This window comes from Sus scrofa, chromosome 1 (genome assembly GCF_054392235.1).
Source record: "Sus scrofa isolate SSC_HxYL_T2T_F1_AM1 chromosome 1, Sscrofa_HxYL_maternal_Yorkshire_Landrace_v2.0, whole genome shotgun sequence".
Lineage (NCBI taxonomy): Eukaryota > Metazoa > Chordata > Mammalia > Artiodactyla > Suidae > Sus > Sus scrofa.
Window position 1 is genome coordinate 170582729 of NC_139383.1, and position 17564 is coordinate 170600292.

Below are 17564 nucleotides of genomic sequence, written 5' to 3' on the forward strand. Positions count from 1 at the left end.
TCTTTGCTTCCCTTCCCTGATCAGCAACTGTCTAAACCTGTCCCTAGGAACTCAGGGAAGGGAAGGTCATGGTGGCTGAATGAGGCCCATTTCCCAAGAACAAGAAATGGGGGACCAGAAATGCTTTTGCCCCCAGGAGCCCCACAGGGCTGTGTTCAGTTTCAAAATCCCCATGCAAATATGTAGACATGTAGTTAAATATTTTTTGTTTTTGTCTTCTCTTGCTAATCTGTCTTTTATCAGTTTGGTGCAAGCCAATGAACCTAACATGGGTAGAAGGAAAAATAATTTTTTCCATTTTGTTACCAAATTCAAGTTCATGTGCCTGATGTTAGGTTTGCCAAGAGAAGAACCTGCAAGGCCTAGTTGGTAAAGCAAAAGAGATTTATTAAGGCATTGGTGGGGGGACGGGGCATAGGCTGAGCTCCCTATGGTGGTGCCAGCCCTGACTGTGAGGAGGTGCTAAGCTTATAAAGGATCTCTGGTGGGAAACTGTGGCTGGAGTTCACGGCGGAAACATGTGGCAGGAACGATGAAGAAGGAGAGGAAGGTCAAGGGAGGGGTAGGTGGTTGAGTCCAGTGACAGAGGGCAGTTAATCCTTGTAGGTAGTTAATCTATACTCCACATTCCCGGAAAGTGTGTAGATCTTGTGCTGGGCTGTACCCCTGTCTGTGGCAGGTCTCCAAGGTCAACGGCTACCTTTGGGGGGTGGGGGTCTGTCTCCATCCTCCTGGGAACCTATCACCTGACACACAATGAGGCCAAACAAACCAACATGGAGAAAGTTTTACTGCAGAGCCATGTGAGGAGAATGGGCGGCTTGTGCTCAAGCACCTAAAACTCCCTGATGGAGAAATCTTTATAGGCAAAAGGGTGAGGGCTACAGGGGTGTGACTTTCTTCTGATTGGTTGGTGGTGAGGAAAAAGGGTGGGGCTCTGGGAATCTTGTGCTCAGCCTTTGTGCTCAGCCTGAATTTACCCCAGCCTGGATGGGGCCTTAGTTACTGCAGAAGAGCTCAAAGATATTATGTATCTAGTTCCTTTAGGAGGAACTAGAGCTCTGTTTTATGAGTGGTGCTCTTGTTTAGGGCAGGACCTGTGGCATAAGGAAGTTCCCAGGATAGGGTTAGAATCAGAACTGCAGCCACTCCACAGCCACAGCAACGCCAGATCCAAGCCACATCTGTGACCTACACTACAGCTCACAGCAACACTGGATCCTTAACCCACTGAGCAGGGCCAGGGGTCGAACCTGCATCCTCATGGATACTAGTTGTGTTCATTACCACTAAGCCGCAGTGGGAACTCCTATTGTTGCATTTCTTCACTTCCTGATTAGCAACTGTTTGAATCTGCCCTTTAGAACTTTGCAAGGTCTAGAAAACTGAATGATGCCTGTTTTCTATAAACAGGAAATGGGGTCAAGGAGGGGAGGGGGGCAGAGGATTTGTATCTGGGAGGGCCCTGCAGAGCCTTCCCCCCCCCCCAGGTTTTACTTCCTTCAAAACCTCCAGAAGCTGCTTGGTTCTTCAGTCTCTTCATCTCTCCCCTTCTGTCTTCACTCCAGACTGCCAGCAAGTGAACCAGGAGGTGAAGAACTGCTGTGATTCTCCAGTTAAAAAGTTGCTCAGCATGAGAAGGGGATGTGAAGAGTCAGGGCATCGCACCCATCAGGAGGCACAGGGCTCTCACCCAAACTTCCTGGGAAATGAAGGAGAAATAATAAGCAGCTCACATTTGCAGTCAACCAGCTTGGGTGGTATTCTCTGAAGAGAAGCCCTCAGAAATCCCTCCTGGGGCTGGACCAGTTCCACAAACTGGAGATTTGGGTGGCCTCTCTGCTCTTGGGGGGCAACCTTGGGAAGCTAAAGGAATCAGATCAATCAGGTCCTTTGCAAAGTTGCTTTGTCACTGCTTTGGTGATATACATTCAATGGCTGATTACAAATCCTATTAGGTAACATTAAAAATGTCACAATTATCTACCTTTGATAATGGCTTCAATTGGGGTGACTCATATCAGACTGTGACAAGGTTGATAGAAAGGCTCTTTGTACCTGTTTTTGAAATAAAATATGTATATAATCTAAAAAATATCATCTACTTGTTTCTTAGGGGCATCTAATTTTTGTTTTAAATGTAAACAGGATGTGTTCCTAATAAGAACTACCCATTTATGGTTTTTTTTTTGTTGGTGGCGGTGTTTTTTTTTTTGTTTTTGCTTTTTAGGACCACACCCGCAGCATATGGAGGTTCCCAGGCTAGGGGTCAAATCAGAGCTACAGCTGCCAGCCTGCACCACAGTAACAACAACCGAGCCATGCCTGTGACCTATACCACAGCTCACGGCAATGCCAGATCTTTAACGCACTGAGCGAGGCCAGGGATTGAACCTGAAATCTCATGGTTCCTAGTCAGATTCATTTTCCCTGCGCTACAGTGGGTACTCATATGTATGTTTTTTGTAATGCAAATAAATATAGTATTGCCATTGCTTTCTTTGGGTTTTTTTTGGTCAAACATTTTGGGTTTAGGTTTCTCACCCCATGGGAGGTGGGACATGTGTCAAGGACATTTGGCAAAATTGTTTTGCAAATTGAGATGGGTGTGCTTCTGAACACAGTAAAGTTACCCCTGTTTCTTTTTGTTAAGAATTGGGAAAACTAAGTTTCCAAGCCTGGGCATAACCTCTACTTGCCAAAGGAAAACGTAAACAGACAGGGAGATAAATAATTTTTTAAAAAGTTGAAAACAGAACAACAGGAAGGCCAGAAGCAATCTAATTTCAGTAATATTTTCAATAAATTAATGGCTTGTGTTTGTGGCAGCAGACACTTGGAAAAGATTGAGCTGACAGATGGGCACAAATAAAGCCACAGGAAAACTGGGAAGGATGATAAATATTATCTGCAGGCCATTTTTATCCCCCTTGTTAATTAACCATCCTGCTCTTTTACTACAGCTAAGCTTATTTTTCCTTTTATTCTGAAATTCTTTCATTTCTATTGTTTCTTTCAAATGGCCTCATATTCCCCCACTTCCCTTCCTTTTCTTTTCCTATCCCAAATCTGCTTTGATTTTCAATCCTGTGTTCTTTTCCACTTTTCCTACAGTGTGGTTTTCTCAGGAGAGAAAGCAAGGGCATTTCCTTTACCTCTTGTCAGCTTCCTAACAATTTTCTTGCTATTAATGTCCAACAACTTTCCAGCCCCAGGGAATACAAATTCCTTTCCTTTTCTATAAATTGTTGTGTGCTGTTCTCACTACCCATCACTAAAAATACAGCATGGCATAATTGATCTCCCTCTCTCTCTCTTTTTTTCCCCTCTTAGAAGAACTTTACAAATGAATTGGTTCTGCCCTGTGTCTTTTAATGGTTTATGTTCTCTTATGTCCAGTTTGGCAGCTGAGCAGGTTCATTTAGTTGAAAGAACATGGGCTTTAGACACAGCCAACTCTTGGTTCATATTCTGGTTTTGTTTCTTATTACCTGGATGACCTTGGGTAAGTTCTTTAGTTCCTCTGAGCCAATGTCTTCATTCCAATAATGAGTCCTACCATCTGAGTTTGTTGATGTGTCTCAGGGAGATGGGACACATTTATCACCCAGCATCTCCTTTCACTTCTCTTATAGCAGAATGCTGGAAGGATGTGGCAGTCAAAGGGGCTTTAGGTCAATCATGACTTTCCCTTCTGCAAAGTTAGTACCTTCTTTTTTTCCCGCCACAAAGAATATACAGTTGCCGAATCAAAGGACACCTTCTGTGTTTTGAAAATGTTTAACTGGGCCCTGTTCCTTAAAAAAGCTCTTCTTTGGCTAGAGGAGATTGGATTTGTAGTCACATGGTTTAGCTGACATCTGGTATACCTCCCGTGGCATCCTTACTCTCCCCTTTTATTTTGTTCTCAGGGGGCTATGAGGAAGCCAGGAGGTAAGGAGAGATTCTTCTTTCTATGCAGCAGCCCAGGAGTGGTGGAAGGTCAAAGAGCTATAATGAAACTCACTGAAGCAGGTGTTTAATTTGAATAACTCAGATTTTAGCCAACTATCACTTTCTCAGAGAAAGCTTACCTGACCATAAGATTAAAAGTAATTCTCCCAGTCACTCTCTAGTCATCATTCTGCTTTATCATCATCACAAAACTCACTGCTATCTGAAATTACTTGCTAATTTATATGTGTAGTCATCTATGTTTTTTGTTTCCTCCACTGAAATGTTAACTCTATGACAGCTGGAAACCTACTTATCTTACTTTCTGCTGTGGCCTTATCCTTTAGAGCAGTGTGTGACAAAACTAGGCCCCCAATAAATGTTTGTTACATAAATAGTTAGGCTACAGATCTCGCTAAAATCTTGGAAATCACCTTCACATCTATTAGCGAATGAATATAGCAAACGATCTAGCTTAGGCTTGGCTCAGCTAATCTCAACTGTTTCATTTATGTGTCTTCAGGTAGAGTGGATGTGGCAGGGCAGTTTTTATTAGATTCTAACTGCACCTTAATTTAGCACAGTGTTATACCCAATAGTGACATGACTCTTCAGGAAGAATTAGGCAGCAGTTAAAAAAATCTTTATTTAATTCATGGAGCAGGGACTGACACACTGATAATTCTTCCCTATTAAAACAATTCTGAGTTCATCTCCTAGAATATTGTACTCTCTTGACTCTTTATACCTCATCGGCTCCCCATTTCAGTATCCATTGCCAGTTTTCTTCATCTCCCCAAATTTGAATCTCTTCTCATCTCTATCAACGTTCATTTTCCAGGGGATTTATCTAGTCATACAGCCTCAAACACTTTCCTATTTCAGCAACCCTCACATTGATTTCTTCAGCCAGGACTTTGAATTCCATACATGTATTTCCAAATGTCCCTCTGATATCTCCACTTGGATCTTGAGATTGAGTGCATTAATATCCACACACCCTGCCATGTGACTTTACATTTTCTCTCATTTATGAGGCAATGTCTTTTCTTTAGCTATCCCTGCTGAATCTTTGCATCTGGGCTTAGCCATATCTTTTGCTTTGCCAGGAGAATGAGCAGAATTCATGGTGTGTATGTTCCAAGCCTACTCCTCAAGGGCACGTGTGCATTTTAATTTAAGTGTCTCTTGTGCTTTGCCACTGCCATGAGAAGGCAGTGTCTTGTCTTGTTATGGCAGCCCTCTGTTCCCAAGAGGAGGTTGAGGGACTTAGAGCAGAGCTTCCCAGACAAGAGGCCTCTACCAAGCCAGGTGAGAGCAGAGCAGATCCCCAGCTTACTTGTAGACTGGTAACTTGCAGGAGTTCTCAGTGGGTTAAGGATCTGACATTGTCACTGTTGTGGCTCTGGTTACTGATGTGATGTGGATTTGATCCTTGGCCCAGGGAATTTGCATGCTGTGGGTGAAGCCAAAAAAAAAAAAAAAAAACCCAAAAAACAACAACAAAAAAAACCAGACAGGTAACCTGCAGACAGATAATGAGTGAACCCAATTGAGATTAGTGGAGTGAAGCCTAAAGCAGCTAAAGCTCATTAACCACCAGCACTATAATAAATAACTGAGACTTTAAGCCATTGGGGTTTTTAAAATATTAATTTTAGACTTAATTTGTGTAGTATAAATTGCATACATTTGAAGGGTATAATTCAATGAGTTTTGACTGTATGAAATGATCTAAAAGGTACATTCCACAGAATTTCTGCTGTGGTACAGTAGGTTAAGCATCTGGTGTTGCTGCAGCTGTGGTTCAGCTTCGATCCCTGGCCCTGAACCTTCTCCATATGCCACAGGTGTGGCCAAAAATTATATAAATAAATAAATAAAATAAAATGTATATTTCTTAAGAGCAAGGATGTTATTTTTTTACTGTTGGGCCTTTAAAGCTTGAAATGAGGCAATTCAGGAATTCCCGTCGTGGCGCAGTGGTTAACGAATCCGACTAGGAACCATGAGGTTGTGGGTTCGATCCCTGCCCTTGCTCAGTGGGTTAACTATCCGGCGTTGCCGTGACCTGTGGTGTAGGTTGCAGACGCGGTTCGGATCCCGCGTTGCTGTGGCTCGCGTGTAGGCCGGTGGCTACAGCTCCGATTAGACCCCTAGCCTGGGAATCTCCATATGCCGCGGGAGCGGCCCAAGAAATAGCAAAAAGACAAAAAGAAAAAGAAAATGAGGCAATTCAAGATGAGTATTAACTTGTATATAGCAAACTACTTAATTTTAGAATTTTAAATCAATATCGTAATTTTTGATAAATAGAAAAGTACCAAATGTTTTGTACACTTGAAGAATAATACGCTTAAAATGTTCATTTTCTGGAACCGTGTAAATGTTCAGCAATAAACCAATCCAAATGTTGGTTTCAAAAGCAGCCATTACAACTGCTTCTGGGGTTGTTATGATATAGCGATATGTAAAAATGCTCTGGAATAAGAATTTTTTAAAAAGTATCATAAAATACTATATGTGATATTTGTTATGGGAAAATAAAGACAACAGAAGAAAGGAGATAAATGAAACACATGACAATTTTAGAAAGTTTATTTCTTCATAGTGGAGTAATGAGTTATTTATCTTTTTCCTCATGCTCTCTGGAATTTTTCACATTTTCAATCAGTTTATTTTAAAATAAGCTAGTATATTTCCAGTTCTAGTGGTAACTACATATTTGCTCTTCCATTTAAGAAAGAATAGTATGTTTTTTTAAAATCACATAAGGCCCCTAAAACCTAGATGGCCTGCTTTCCTCTGTTGAGAATGACTGTAGTTAGTTCACTTGCTATTTATAACCACCCAAGGAGAGGTGCCTGATGGAGGTAGAGCAGCCTCACTGGTAGGTAGCTTGGGCTCAGAGGGAGGGACTCAACCCCCCTCTGCTGGGCTGCAGTGACTAAAACACAGACCAAAGCAAAGCTAAGCACAGACCATTTCTCCCCCACACCTCCCAGAAAGGTGGACCCACATTTTGAATGATCTTTATTCTGTGGAGTTTAGGAGCCCTGCCTTGTAGCCACAATAGGAAACAAAATCCTCCTTCTAGATGAGGGTGGGTCTCTTCCATCTTCTGAGTCTGTACATTGGCCCATGTGGACTTTGATGAAACAACCATTTCCTGGTTCCCTCTACCATCCCTTAGAGAGGCCGTCCAGTGGGGTATGTTAACCTGAGAACACAGATGCAAAAATATCAATAAAATATTAATTCAGGTACAGGAGTTCCCGTTGTGGCACAGTGGTTAACGAATCTGACTAGGAACCATGAGGTTGCGGGTTTGATCCCTGCCCTTGTTTAGTGGGTTAACGATCCGGCCTTGCCATGAGCTGTGGTGTAGGTTGCAGACGTGGCTCGGATCCTGCGTTGCTGTGGCTCTGGCGTAGGCTGGCGGCTACAGCTCCGATTGGACCCCTAGCCGGGGAACCTCCATATGCCTCAGGAGTGGCCCAAGAAATGGCAAAACAAACAAACAAAAAAACCCTACAAAAAATATTAATTCAGGTACAAAGATAAAACTACACCAATCATGCCAAATTAAAAAAAAAATTGTCAAGAATCACGTAATTTAATAGCTGATGAGCTGAAGGAACATTGTAAACTTGTTTACAGTTTTATCACATGACTTGCCACTTTAGCTGGTAAACAGAAATATCAACCTGGCTTTGCAGGGGCATCTAAACCATGCTGTTGTTGACACGTGGTAGAACTCCTGCAAGTGATTTTTTTGTTTTTTACCATTTTGCTATTATTTTAGCATTCACCGTTATTATCATGTAAACTCTTTTTACGACCGATAACAATGTCATTCAAGCAGTCATAAAATAACGATGTAAGTGCTCACTCTGAAAAATACTGAAAAATGCGGCCCTGAATCAATAGCTTTGGAAAGAAAGTTATATGTGATAAGATGCCAAAAAGAAGCGCAAACAAGCAGGATGAAGCATGGTGCACTTAACATGGGAGACAGCACTCTGTGAAATATTAGATATAACCGGGAACAGGAAAAGCGGCTTTAAAGCAAAAATATGTTACGACTTGTAAATGTGCTCTGAGAATACATCTGTCTTATTTTATACTTATTCCCTTGAGAGAATCATTCTTGAATTATGCAGGTTCGAATTACACAAGGTCTTGTGAGATGCATCCTTTGTATGAAATAAGACCTCCCCACATTTTTATAACCAGAAATAACCCAACTTTAAAAAAAAAAAAAGGCTATGCTGCTGGCACTTAAATAAACAAGTTCCAGGTTGTCTTTTTAATAGGAAAATGGCAGTTTTAGATTATATAATCCATCAGTTTGAATTGCTTAGAAAGTGCTTAGCAAAGCCCCGTGTGCAAATATGTGTAAAGGAAATGTTTCTGGGTGATAAGAATCGGGTAGTTAATATTTCCAAAGCATTTTGCTCAGACTTGTGAAGAGCTAAATTAATTTCCTTGAAATGTTTAGGAGAATGCATAGTTATTAATCTAATTCAGTTTCCGATTAATGCAAAACTCACTGGGATGTTACAGTGTAATGGTCAGCTGTCGAGATGATTTATGCCACGTATTATTTTTTAAAGGAAGGATGTTTTGCATTTTTTTAAATTTCCATGTGATAACCTCGGCAGAATTAAATCCCATTTCTAGTTTCCACAGTGCAATAAAAACAGGTTTGGCTTTTCAAGTTCAGCCTTGTGATTTGTGTGTGTAGTTTCAATTTGTGATGTGTCAGCCCATGAACAGCTGATTTAATAACAGTTAAGAACCTCTACTACACAGGAATGACTGAAGTGATGTTTCTTTAGATCAATAGTATTGCTTGGTTTCACCAAGGAAATAAATCATTTTGCCACAAGGTTGCCAAGAGGTGAGGGGGCCTTTTTGGATCAATGACGCAAAACTATGCTGCCTTTGGAGAGACCATGAGATCTTATTCCATCAATCAAATCAACTTTAATTAAATCTAATTTAATGGACTGCTGCCTAGTAAAAAGAATATTTAAAAGAAAGTCATAGTTGAAGCACACAGAGTTTTTCTTTTGACCACAAATGGCTAATCCACTGAAAAGAAGGCAATATTTCATTGAAGCTGGCCTTCAGACTCTCCACAACCATGAATTTCTGAAAGTGGCTCCTTTTCTGATGTTTTTGCTCAATCCTTCCCATTTTAGGGTAAAAGAAACTGCAGGCTATAGCCAGGGACCAAAGAGAGCTTTAATTATACATACATACATATATATATATATATATATATATATATATATATATATATATATATATATATTTTTTTTTTTTTTTGTCTTTTGTCTTTTGAGGGCTGCATCCAGGGTATATGGAGGTTCCCAGGCTAGGGGTCCAAACGGTGCTGTAGCCACGAGCCTATGCCACAGCCACAGCAACGCCAGATCCAAGCTGTGGCTGAAGTGTACACCACAGCTCACTGCAACGCTGGATCCTCAACCTACTGAGCAAGGCCAGGGATCAAACCTGCAACCTCATGGTTCCTAGTCCAATTTGCTCCCACTGAGCCATGATGGGAACTCTTCCTTTAATTATCTTTTTGATGTTTACAAATAGAGATCTTCAATCAACTTCTTCCCTTTACCTATGGTCTTCCACACAACAATATCTTTTAAAAATTGTGGTAAAAAATATAACTTGCCATTTGAGCCATTTTATTTTATTTTATTTTATTTTGAGCTATTTTAAAGTGTACAAGTTATACATTAATTTCATTCACAGTATTGTGTACCATGAGCATTAGCTATTTTCTAAACTTTTTCATCATCCCAAATAGCAACTCTGTGCCCATCAAACAAGAACTTCCCATTCTCTCCGCCCCAGCCCCTGGTTACCTCTCTACTTTCTACATTTATGAATTTGCCTATTTTAGATATTTCATATAAGTGAAATCATGTAATATTTGTCTTCTTGTCTCGGGCTTGTTTCACTTAGCATAATTTTTTTCTTTTTTTGGTCTTTTTGCCTTTTCTGGGCCCGCACCCGTGGCATATGGAGGTTCCCAGGCTAGGGGTCTAATCCAAGCTGCAGCCACCGGCCTAGGCCAGAGCCACAGCAATGAGGGATCCGAGCCATGTCTGCGACCTACGCCGCAGCTCACAGCAACGCTGGATCCTTAACCCACTGAGCAAGGTCAGGGATCGAACCCGCAACCTCATGGTTCCTAGTCGGATTTGTTAACCACTGAGCTACGACGGGAACTCCACTTAGCATAATATTTTAAAGGGTCCTCCGTGTTGTAGCATGTATCAGAATTTGCTTCCTTTTAAAGCTGAACAATATTCCATCATACACATACACCACATTTTGTTTACCCATTTGCCTGTTGAGGGACACTGGGTTCTTTCCAGCCTTTGGCTGTTCATTCAATCATATCTTTTTTTTTTTTTTTTTTTTTTTTTTTGTCTTTTGTCTTTTTGTTGTTGTTGTTGTTGTTGCTATTTCTTGGGCCGCTCCCGCGGCATATGGAGATTCCCAGGCTAGGGGTTGAATCGGAGCTGTAGCCACCGGCCTACGCCAGAGCCACAGCAACGCGGGATCCGAGCCGAGTCTGCAACCTACACCACAGCTCACAGCAACGCCGGATCGTTAACCCACTGAGCAAGGGCAGGGACCGAACCCACAACCTCATGGTTCCTAGTCGGATTCGTTAACCACTGCACCACGACGGGAACTCCCAATCATATCTTGATGGATACTTTACCCTGGGTCTGGAACGCTTACTCTTCCCCTTTCACCGGTTCAACTTCAACTTGAATGTGGCTCCTAGGAGAAACCTTGCACTGCTCTGGGCAAAGTTAGATCCTGCCTCATGGAGGTCCCTGAAGACCTTTACAAGTCTCTGTTTTGATGTGTTTCTGACTGCCTGGGAAGCGTATTTAAGAGGTTCCCCCACCCCAACCCCCATTGGAAAGAGCTCATCACAGTTCTGGTGCATCCCACTCTTCTCTGTGTTTTTACCACCCAGCGCTACAGAGAGTGGGTATTAATCAGGGTGTGTTCAAAGAGTCAAGCCAACCTGGAGTTGCACACCCCTCCTGAGGGAAACCCCCACACGAAGGACACATGTAGACCAATGGCCTGTTCTCCATCTCTATCTGCCTCTCTTCTCCATCACTCCCAGTGCTGACCACACCATAAGGCTTTGCGTGTGTGTGTGTGTGTGTGTGTGTGTGTGTGTGTGTGTGTGTATACACTGTGACAAACTCCTGGAGTTTTCATAATTTAGAAGTGGAATTTATAAGGGAAGGAAAAGGAAGATGTTGATAATACCTCCAAGTATGGTGGTGGGAAGGTGAATCCTGAAGACTAGAGAATCTTAGAAGGGGTAGTATCAGGACTGGACATGCCCACTGGACTGGGCAGGGTTGGGCAGGTGCAGACATAAGGTGATCAAATAGAAGAGGCAGAGCTGCTGGTAACAGTCTATTGAGGCATGAAGGGCATGTAGCAGAGGCAGCCAGCAGAGAGTTGCTCTTCCTCTCCATAGTGTAGAACCATTGGGAGGTGACTCCTCAGCCAGGGTCTGCGTGGCTAGCTCTCATTGTACTGGAACCAGAAGACTAGTTTTCACCAATGGAACGTGAGTGGAAGTGATGGGTGTCACTTCCACACTGACATGTCATGCCTTCATCCTCATTTTCCCTGTTTTACTTGCTCAAAGAACTCTGACACCTAGAGGATGGTGGGTCCATAAGATAGTCTCTGAATCATTATACCTGGAAGACTGCCTGCCACACACTCAAGTTCACTTCACATCAGAGAGGAATGAATATCTCTTGTATTAAGCCACGGATGTTTCAGAGTTCGTATGTTACAACAGCTAGTATTACCATAACAATACAGGGAAGCTGAGAAAGACAACAAGTTCAGGCAGGCTGTTGGTAGCAGACAGCCCCCAAAGCACAGAATATCTAAAGATGGAGAGGTAGCACATGATAAATGGACACTGTGATTCCCTTTCCAGAGCCATTCTGAGCGAAGGATTGGTGCCCAGACTTCAGCTGTCAGCCCCTTGTCACAGCTGCAGAAAGTCACTTTGCCCCATGCAGTAGCCAAAATTCTAACATGACCCTTAAGCTTCCAGCTGCTTCCCTGGTGTGGGTAGAACCTGTGACTTTGATGGGATAGTCTTTCCCTTGATTAGGTTACATCCTAAGGCAAAGGTGATAGGGTTTCTTGTTGCAGCAGCATCTTCAGAATCAGGAATCACAATAGGAAGTCACAGAGACACACCCTGACTGGTCAGGAAGAAAATGAACATTCACACTCTGAACTGCATGTGGGGGCCACAAGGCAAGGGACTGAGGGGGCCTCCAGGAGCTGAATGCAGTCGGGTTGACAGCTAGCAAATAAAGAGGGATTTCATTCATGCAGCTTAAGAAGATGAACTCTGCCATCAGCTTGAGAGAACTTGGAAGACCCCAAGCCCTGGATGAGAACTGCAGCCCAGCCTATCACCCTCAGTGCAGCCTGGGGAGGCCCAGAGCTGAGGATCTGGTCTCCTGACCTATGGAAACTGATGTGATAGATTTGTGATGTTTTAAGCTGACAAGTTTGTGGCAATTTGTTACACCACCAAGAAAACCCAAGATCAGGCCTTTTGTCTAAGTAATAAACAGCCAACAGCCACCTCTATTTATGTGGAAATGTAAGGCCTGGTTATCGAGGCCCAAGTCAGAATAACTCTAATGAGATAATTAGCTCTATGTCTCCCCCATGAGATGGGCTGGGACTCTGATTGGGCTGGTGAGAGCCTTCTGACACCTAATTCCCTTGTAAGTGTGGGCATTCCCCTCACACCATTAAGCGATGCTCCAACACCAGCTGGGTGTCCTACGACTTAACTCACTTCAGACACTGTACACTTGGAGATAGCATCAGATTCCACAGATTAAGGGTTCAGTCCTACAAAACTACTGCTTTTTAAAGACTAAGCCCTCTAGGGAGTTCCCGCCACTCAACAGTAACAAATCCAACTTTCATGAGGACACAGTGGGTCAGGGATCTGGTATTGCCGTGAGCTGCAGTATAGGTTGCAGATGCAGCTCAGATCCCGAGTTGCTGTGGCTGTGGTATAGGCTGGCAGCTGCAGCTCTGATTGGACCCCTAGCCTGGGAATTTCCATATGCTACGGGTACAGACCTAAAAAGCAAAACAAACAAACAAAGACTACAGATTTAACCTTCAATCACAGTCACCTTCTGAGGTCATTAGGACTTCAACATATGAATCTGGCAGGAGCATAATTATTCAGTCCAGAACACCAGAATGTAGACTTTCATATTGTTGTGATCATGCACATGCAAATCATGTTTTTCATTGATGAATTTTTATGTATTCCAGAATAATTTCTATCCTCAACTCATACCAAAGGCATAGCATGGGTGCAGACTGTGAGGCTTTTCGAGATCTGTCAGGAGGCGGACTTGAGGAGTAGCACAATAGTGAGCAATGCTGGGAAAAGACCAATTACAAAATCCTTCATCTCCATCAGCTTTAGTAGAAGTTAATGGGCTAGGTGAGTAGTGGAGCATCAGGTATGTTTTCCATGTGCCTTTTCTTCCTGTACACATTCCTTACAGACTCTTCCTATACTGGCCAGTAGAAAGGTCTATCAGAGCCCCCAAACACTAATAGAACACATTATTTTGGAAAATGTAAACTTTAGAAAGCATTCATCGATGTGTGCAATTTTATAATGTTATAGGTTCAAGGCAAACCCAGCCAAAGAGCCTAACCATTTTATTGTAATGATAAATCAAATTTTATATAAATGTACAGCAAATGGCCAGGCCTCAGTTTTTGCTGGACACTATGCCATAAACTGGTTATTGCGGGAGGCAGGGTCAATCTTAAATGCTTTGGAGGTTACATTCTTGTTTCAAAGAAATTATGAATCAGACTAAGTACATGTAAAACCACAACATCTATAAACCTCTGTAATCCTACAAATAGTAAAATTATGTTCATGGCCATAAAAAGACATAAATGTACTGTGTATATTGGTTTTAAAACAGGCACTAATGTATTGTAGAATATACCTATGTTATATTAAAAATATAACTTTACTCTATCATAAATTGGACTAATTTCTAACAGTCTCGCTGAATTAAGCGTATAATTAACATTAAATTTGTTTGACATAATCTTGCAGGGACTTTGGGATATGCTTTGGATAGCTTATTTCTCAAAATCTCTCAATAATACTGTTCAGGACAGGTGGAACAACTGTCATTTTTTATTTTTCCTATAGAGCTGTCACTTCGTAGTAAACAAGAAGGTATTATTCTCAAGGTTACCCTTAAAGTTGGAATTGCTCTTTTCTTTGTAACATCTTTACATATTTCAAGACGGACTCTATGAATCGTGGGGATTTTGAGATGAATTGTCTATTGAGTCTATTCTTCTTCTTCCTTTCTCTGACTTCCAACATCAGCTGTAATCCAAATGTCTTTTTTTGTTTGTTTTCTTTTTAGGACCATACCCGCAGCAAATGGAAGTTCTCAGGCTAGGAGTCGAATCAAAGCTACAGCTGCCAGCCTACACTGCAGCCATAGCAAAGCCAGATCCGAGCATGTCTGTGACCTACACCATAGCTCATGGCAATGCTGGATCCTTAACCCACTGAGTGAGGCCAGGTATTGAGCCTGCATCCTCATGGATACTACCTGGGTTCCTAACCTGCTGAGTGACAATGGGAACTCCCCAAGTGTCATTTTTTGATGGCCCCTAACCATACCCATTTCCTATTTCCAGAACTTCCTACATGCTTTTTGTTTTGAGGTGGGAGATGGGTGCACAAGGGGAGAGAGGCAGGGTCCTTCTCCCTCCACAGAGCCTGAGTTTGGAAGAGCCCCCTACCAGCCCCTGGACAGTCAGCTGGAGGGTCAGGACTCAGGCTCTGCCAGGCTGACCCTCCAAGCCTCAGACTGAACCTCTGCGGAGGAATGTGAAGATGAAGGGCAGCTGAGAGATGATGCCTACTGGTGTTCAGGGTTCCTGATGCCTTGGCCTCGAGTGTCCCTAGAGGCAGGGCCAGCAGCTCTATTCTGGAGCCATTCTTCCTGCTGCCGCTGCCCACCTTTCCTAGGTTCCTGACCACAGTCCAAGCCCCATTCTTCAGTCATTTGGTGGCGTACGCATGCTACCTGTTATCTTTCTAACAACCCCAGGTTAGCCTGAATTGGCTTCTGTGGCTTGCAGCTATCCTTGTGTGAGGGGACAGGTAAAGCTGAGTATGGGTAGTGGCAAATGTCTGCATGAGGAGTGCAGGAGATGAATGATGCTGAGAGGCTGACGTGATTCTCAGGTATTTGCTTTTTACGTATGGCTGCCATTCTTCCGGTGGTAAGGTCGGGCATCTTCTGTGGGAACATGCTCATGTTCTGCTTTGCTAGGGGACCTGAGGCCCCATGGTTCTTAGTGGAGAGCTCTTTCAGGATTCTTTCTCTCTCTCTCTCTCTGTCCTGCTCACTCAGTGGGTACTAAGGTCAGCATGGCCAAGAGTATCAACTAAATACATTTTTTTTTGTCTTTTTTGGGGCTGCACCTGCAGCATATGGAAGTTCCCAGGCTAGGGGTTGAATTGGAGCTGCAGCCGAAGGCCTACACCACAGTCACAGCAACTCGGGATCCTTAACCCACCAAGCGAGGCCAGAGATTGAACCTTCATCCTCATGGATACACGTTGGGCTCATTTCCACTGAGCCACAACAGGAACTCCAACCAGACATATTTAGATCCTGCCTTCTGATATCAACATCGAGACCTGGATATTTCGACCCAGTCCACATATCAGAATGCTCTTCTTCCCTTCTTTTGTGGGACTTCTCTTCCTGAACCCTGTCTTTCCTTCTGGCATCTGGCCTCAGCCAGGGAAACCTATGTGCAAAATACCAGCTTAAATCTTAACAAGAAGGGGAGGAGGTCTCAATTTCTTTCCTCCCAGGAGGCCCTGTGCTCCTTCTGCAAAGCTCCCTTCCTTACCTTAACAGAAGAGGTGGTACCAGCTTAACATTTCAGTCACTAAAGGACCATTCCAGAGACCTATTTAGAACACAGAGGTCAGCACCAATGCTCCAGAATCCAAAATTTGCCAGTAACCCTTAAATGACAGTTTCCTTTGTGAAAATAAAACAAAGGTAGTAGAGATCTTCAGTGTGAGCATGAACTCAACCTTGGTCCCACTCGGCTGCATGACTGGAGATGGGTGGCTTCACCTGGAAAGAGGCAGGTCCTATTTTTCCTTAGTAGTCCTGCACCTGGCACAGAGTATCTGCTTACCTGCATCTTCTGTGGAGTAAATGGACTCTTCCTGCCATGGTCTATGATTAGGGAATGAATCCCCAAGTTTATCAATGCTGGGAAGGTTTTAGCGCAATGAAGTCTAACCAAGGGATTCACAGTGATGCTTTGAATTCCAGTGACTCTTCCATCTGTTCCTTAGATTGTTTCAGATTTGGGTCTTTGGCTCTAGCCTACTTGCAAAATTCATCTGAGTGGGAAATATATAAAACTGAATACATTTATGAATCTACAACGTGTCACTCTCTAGTGCAGCTGTCTGCAAATGGCACTCTCTTCCTGGGTATTTCCCAGGTAGCTAAATTCAGATCAGAACACCACTGGGTGAATATATAATTAGACTCCAAAGGGAGCTGTGTGTCCCTAAGGGATATTTCTAACAAGCTATGGAAGCTTAGTAGAAATACCGTTTTTCTCTCTAGGGAGAAAGAATATTTCTGTTCAGTGATTGTCTGAGAGAAAATAGCACAGCAGCTGAAGCTTGATTCGAGGGTTTCTAGCTTTCATGTTGTGTGTGTTTGATTTTTTTTTTCAATGCCCTGTCCTCCCCCAAATTCAGAAAGCCCCTACTGCTCACAGAAGCTGAATTATTTCTACTTTGGTAGGAAGTCACATCTGCCCATTATCTTTCCAAAGGTTTTGCATTTTGACGTTGGACATGGATCCAAGTGTCCAGCTTCTTCTTTGAGAAGGCAACCCAAGAATCTGTGAGTGTGGGATAGAGGGAGTATTTCTTGGTCAGACCATCCCCTTTGAACAGATTCCTACCCTATCTCTAAATAAGACTCTGTTTCTGCTTTAAAGCTCTAGGAGCAGAATCTTTAAAGGAGTGGAGTTACATAACTACATTGTTCCCTCAGCTGTGTTTTTCTAAACTCTGCAAGGACATTCCCTCATCTTGCCTCTGGATTCCTTCACTTCCCAAGCACATTTCCATGCCAAGCCTCCTTCCTCTCCTAGAAACTTCTTCTCCCAGGTCCCCACGTAGCTTCCTCGCTTCTTTCCATTCTCTGCTCGAAGAACATCTCGTCAGAGACCTTCCCTCACCTCCCATCCAAAATGGCGGCCTCATCACTCCAGCTCCTGAACCTTCATTCCCAGCATTTATTACCACCTGCCGGTACAGGACATATTCAGTGATTTATTCTCTGAATCTTTTGCATGTCAGCTTCTCAAGGTGGGGGTGTTCCGGATTCATCTCTGACTCAGATCACTGCTCCACACAGGATAGGCTCTCTGTAAACATTGTTGAACGAATGCATGAATTA

At 43.0% G+C, this 17564-nt stretch overlaps 1 protein-coding gene across 5 annotated transcripts in view; it reads left to right on the forward strand.

Moving 5' to 3' along the window:
• The window catches only part of LOC146406845 (uncharacterized), a 140999-nt gene that overhangs the window by 114798 nt on the left and 8637 nt on the right, over positions 1–17564 (forward strand). Inside the window, exon 6 of one of the 5 annotated variants that reach the window (XM_084977431.1) lies at positions 1569–1701. The exons of 2 other annotated variants lie outside the window; for them this stretch is intronic. Coding sequence is in view for 2 of the 3 variants with exons in the window: in XM_084977424.1 (XP_084833550.1) it covers positions 13444–13510 (67 nt within the window). In the remaining variant the exon portion in view is untranslated. Of the gene's footprint in view, positions 1–1568; positions 5431–13335; positions 13511–17564 lie in introns of those variants that run through there. 2 more of the 5 variants (XM_084977436.1, XM_084977424.1) reach the window with 2 other exon arrangements.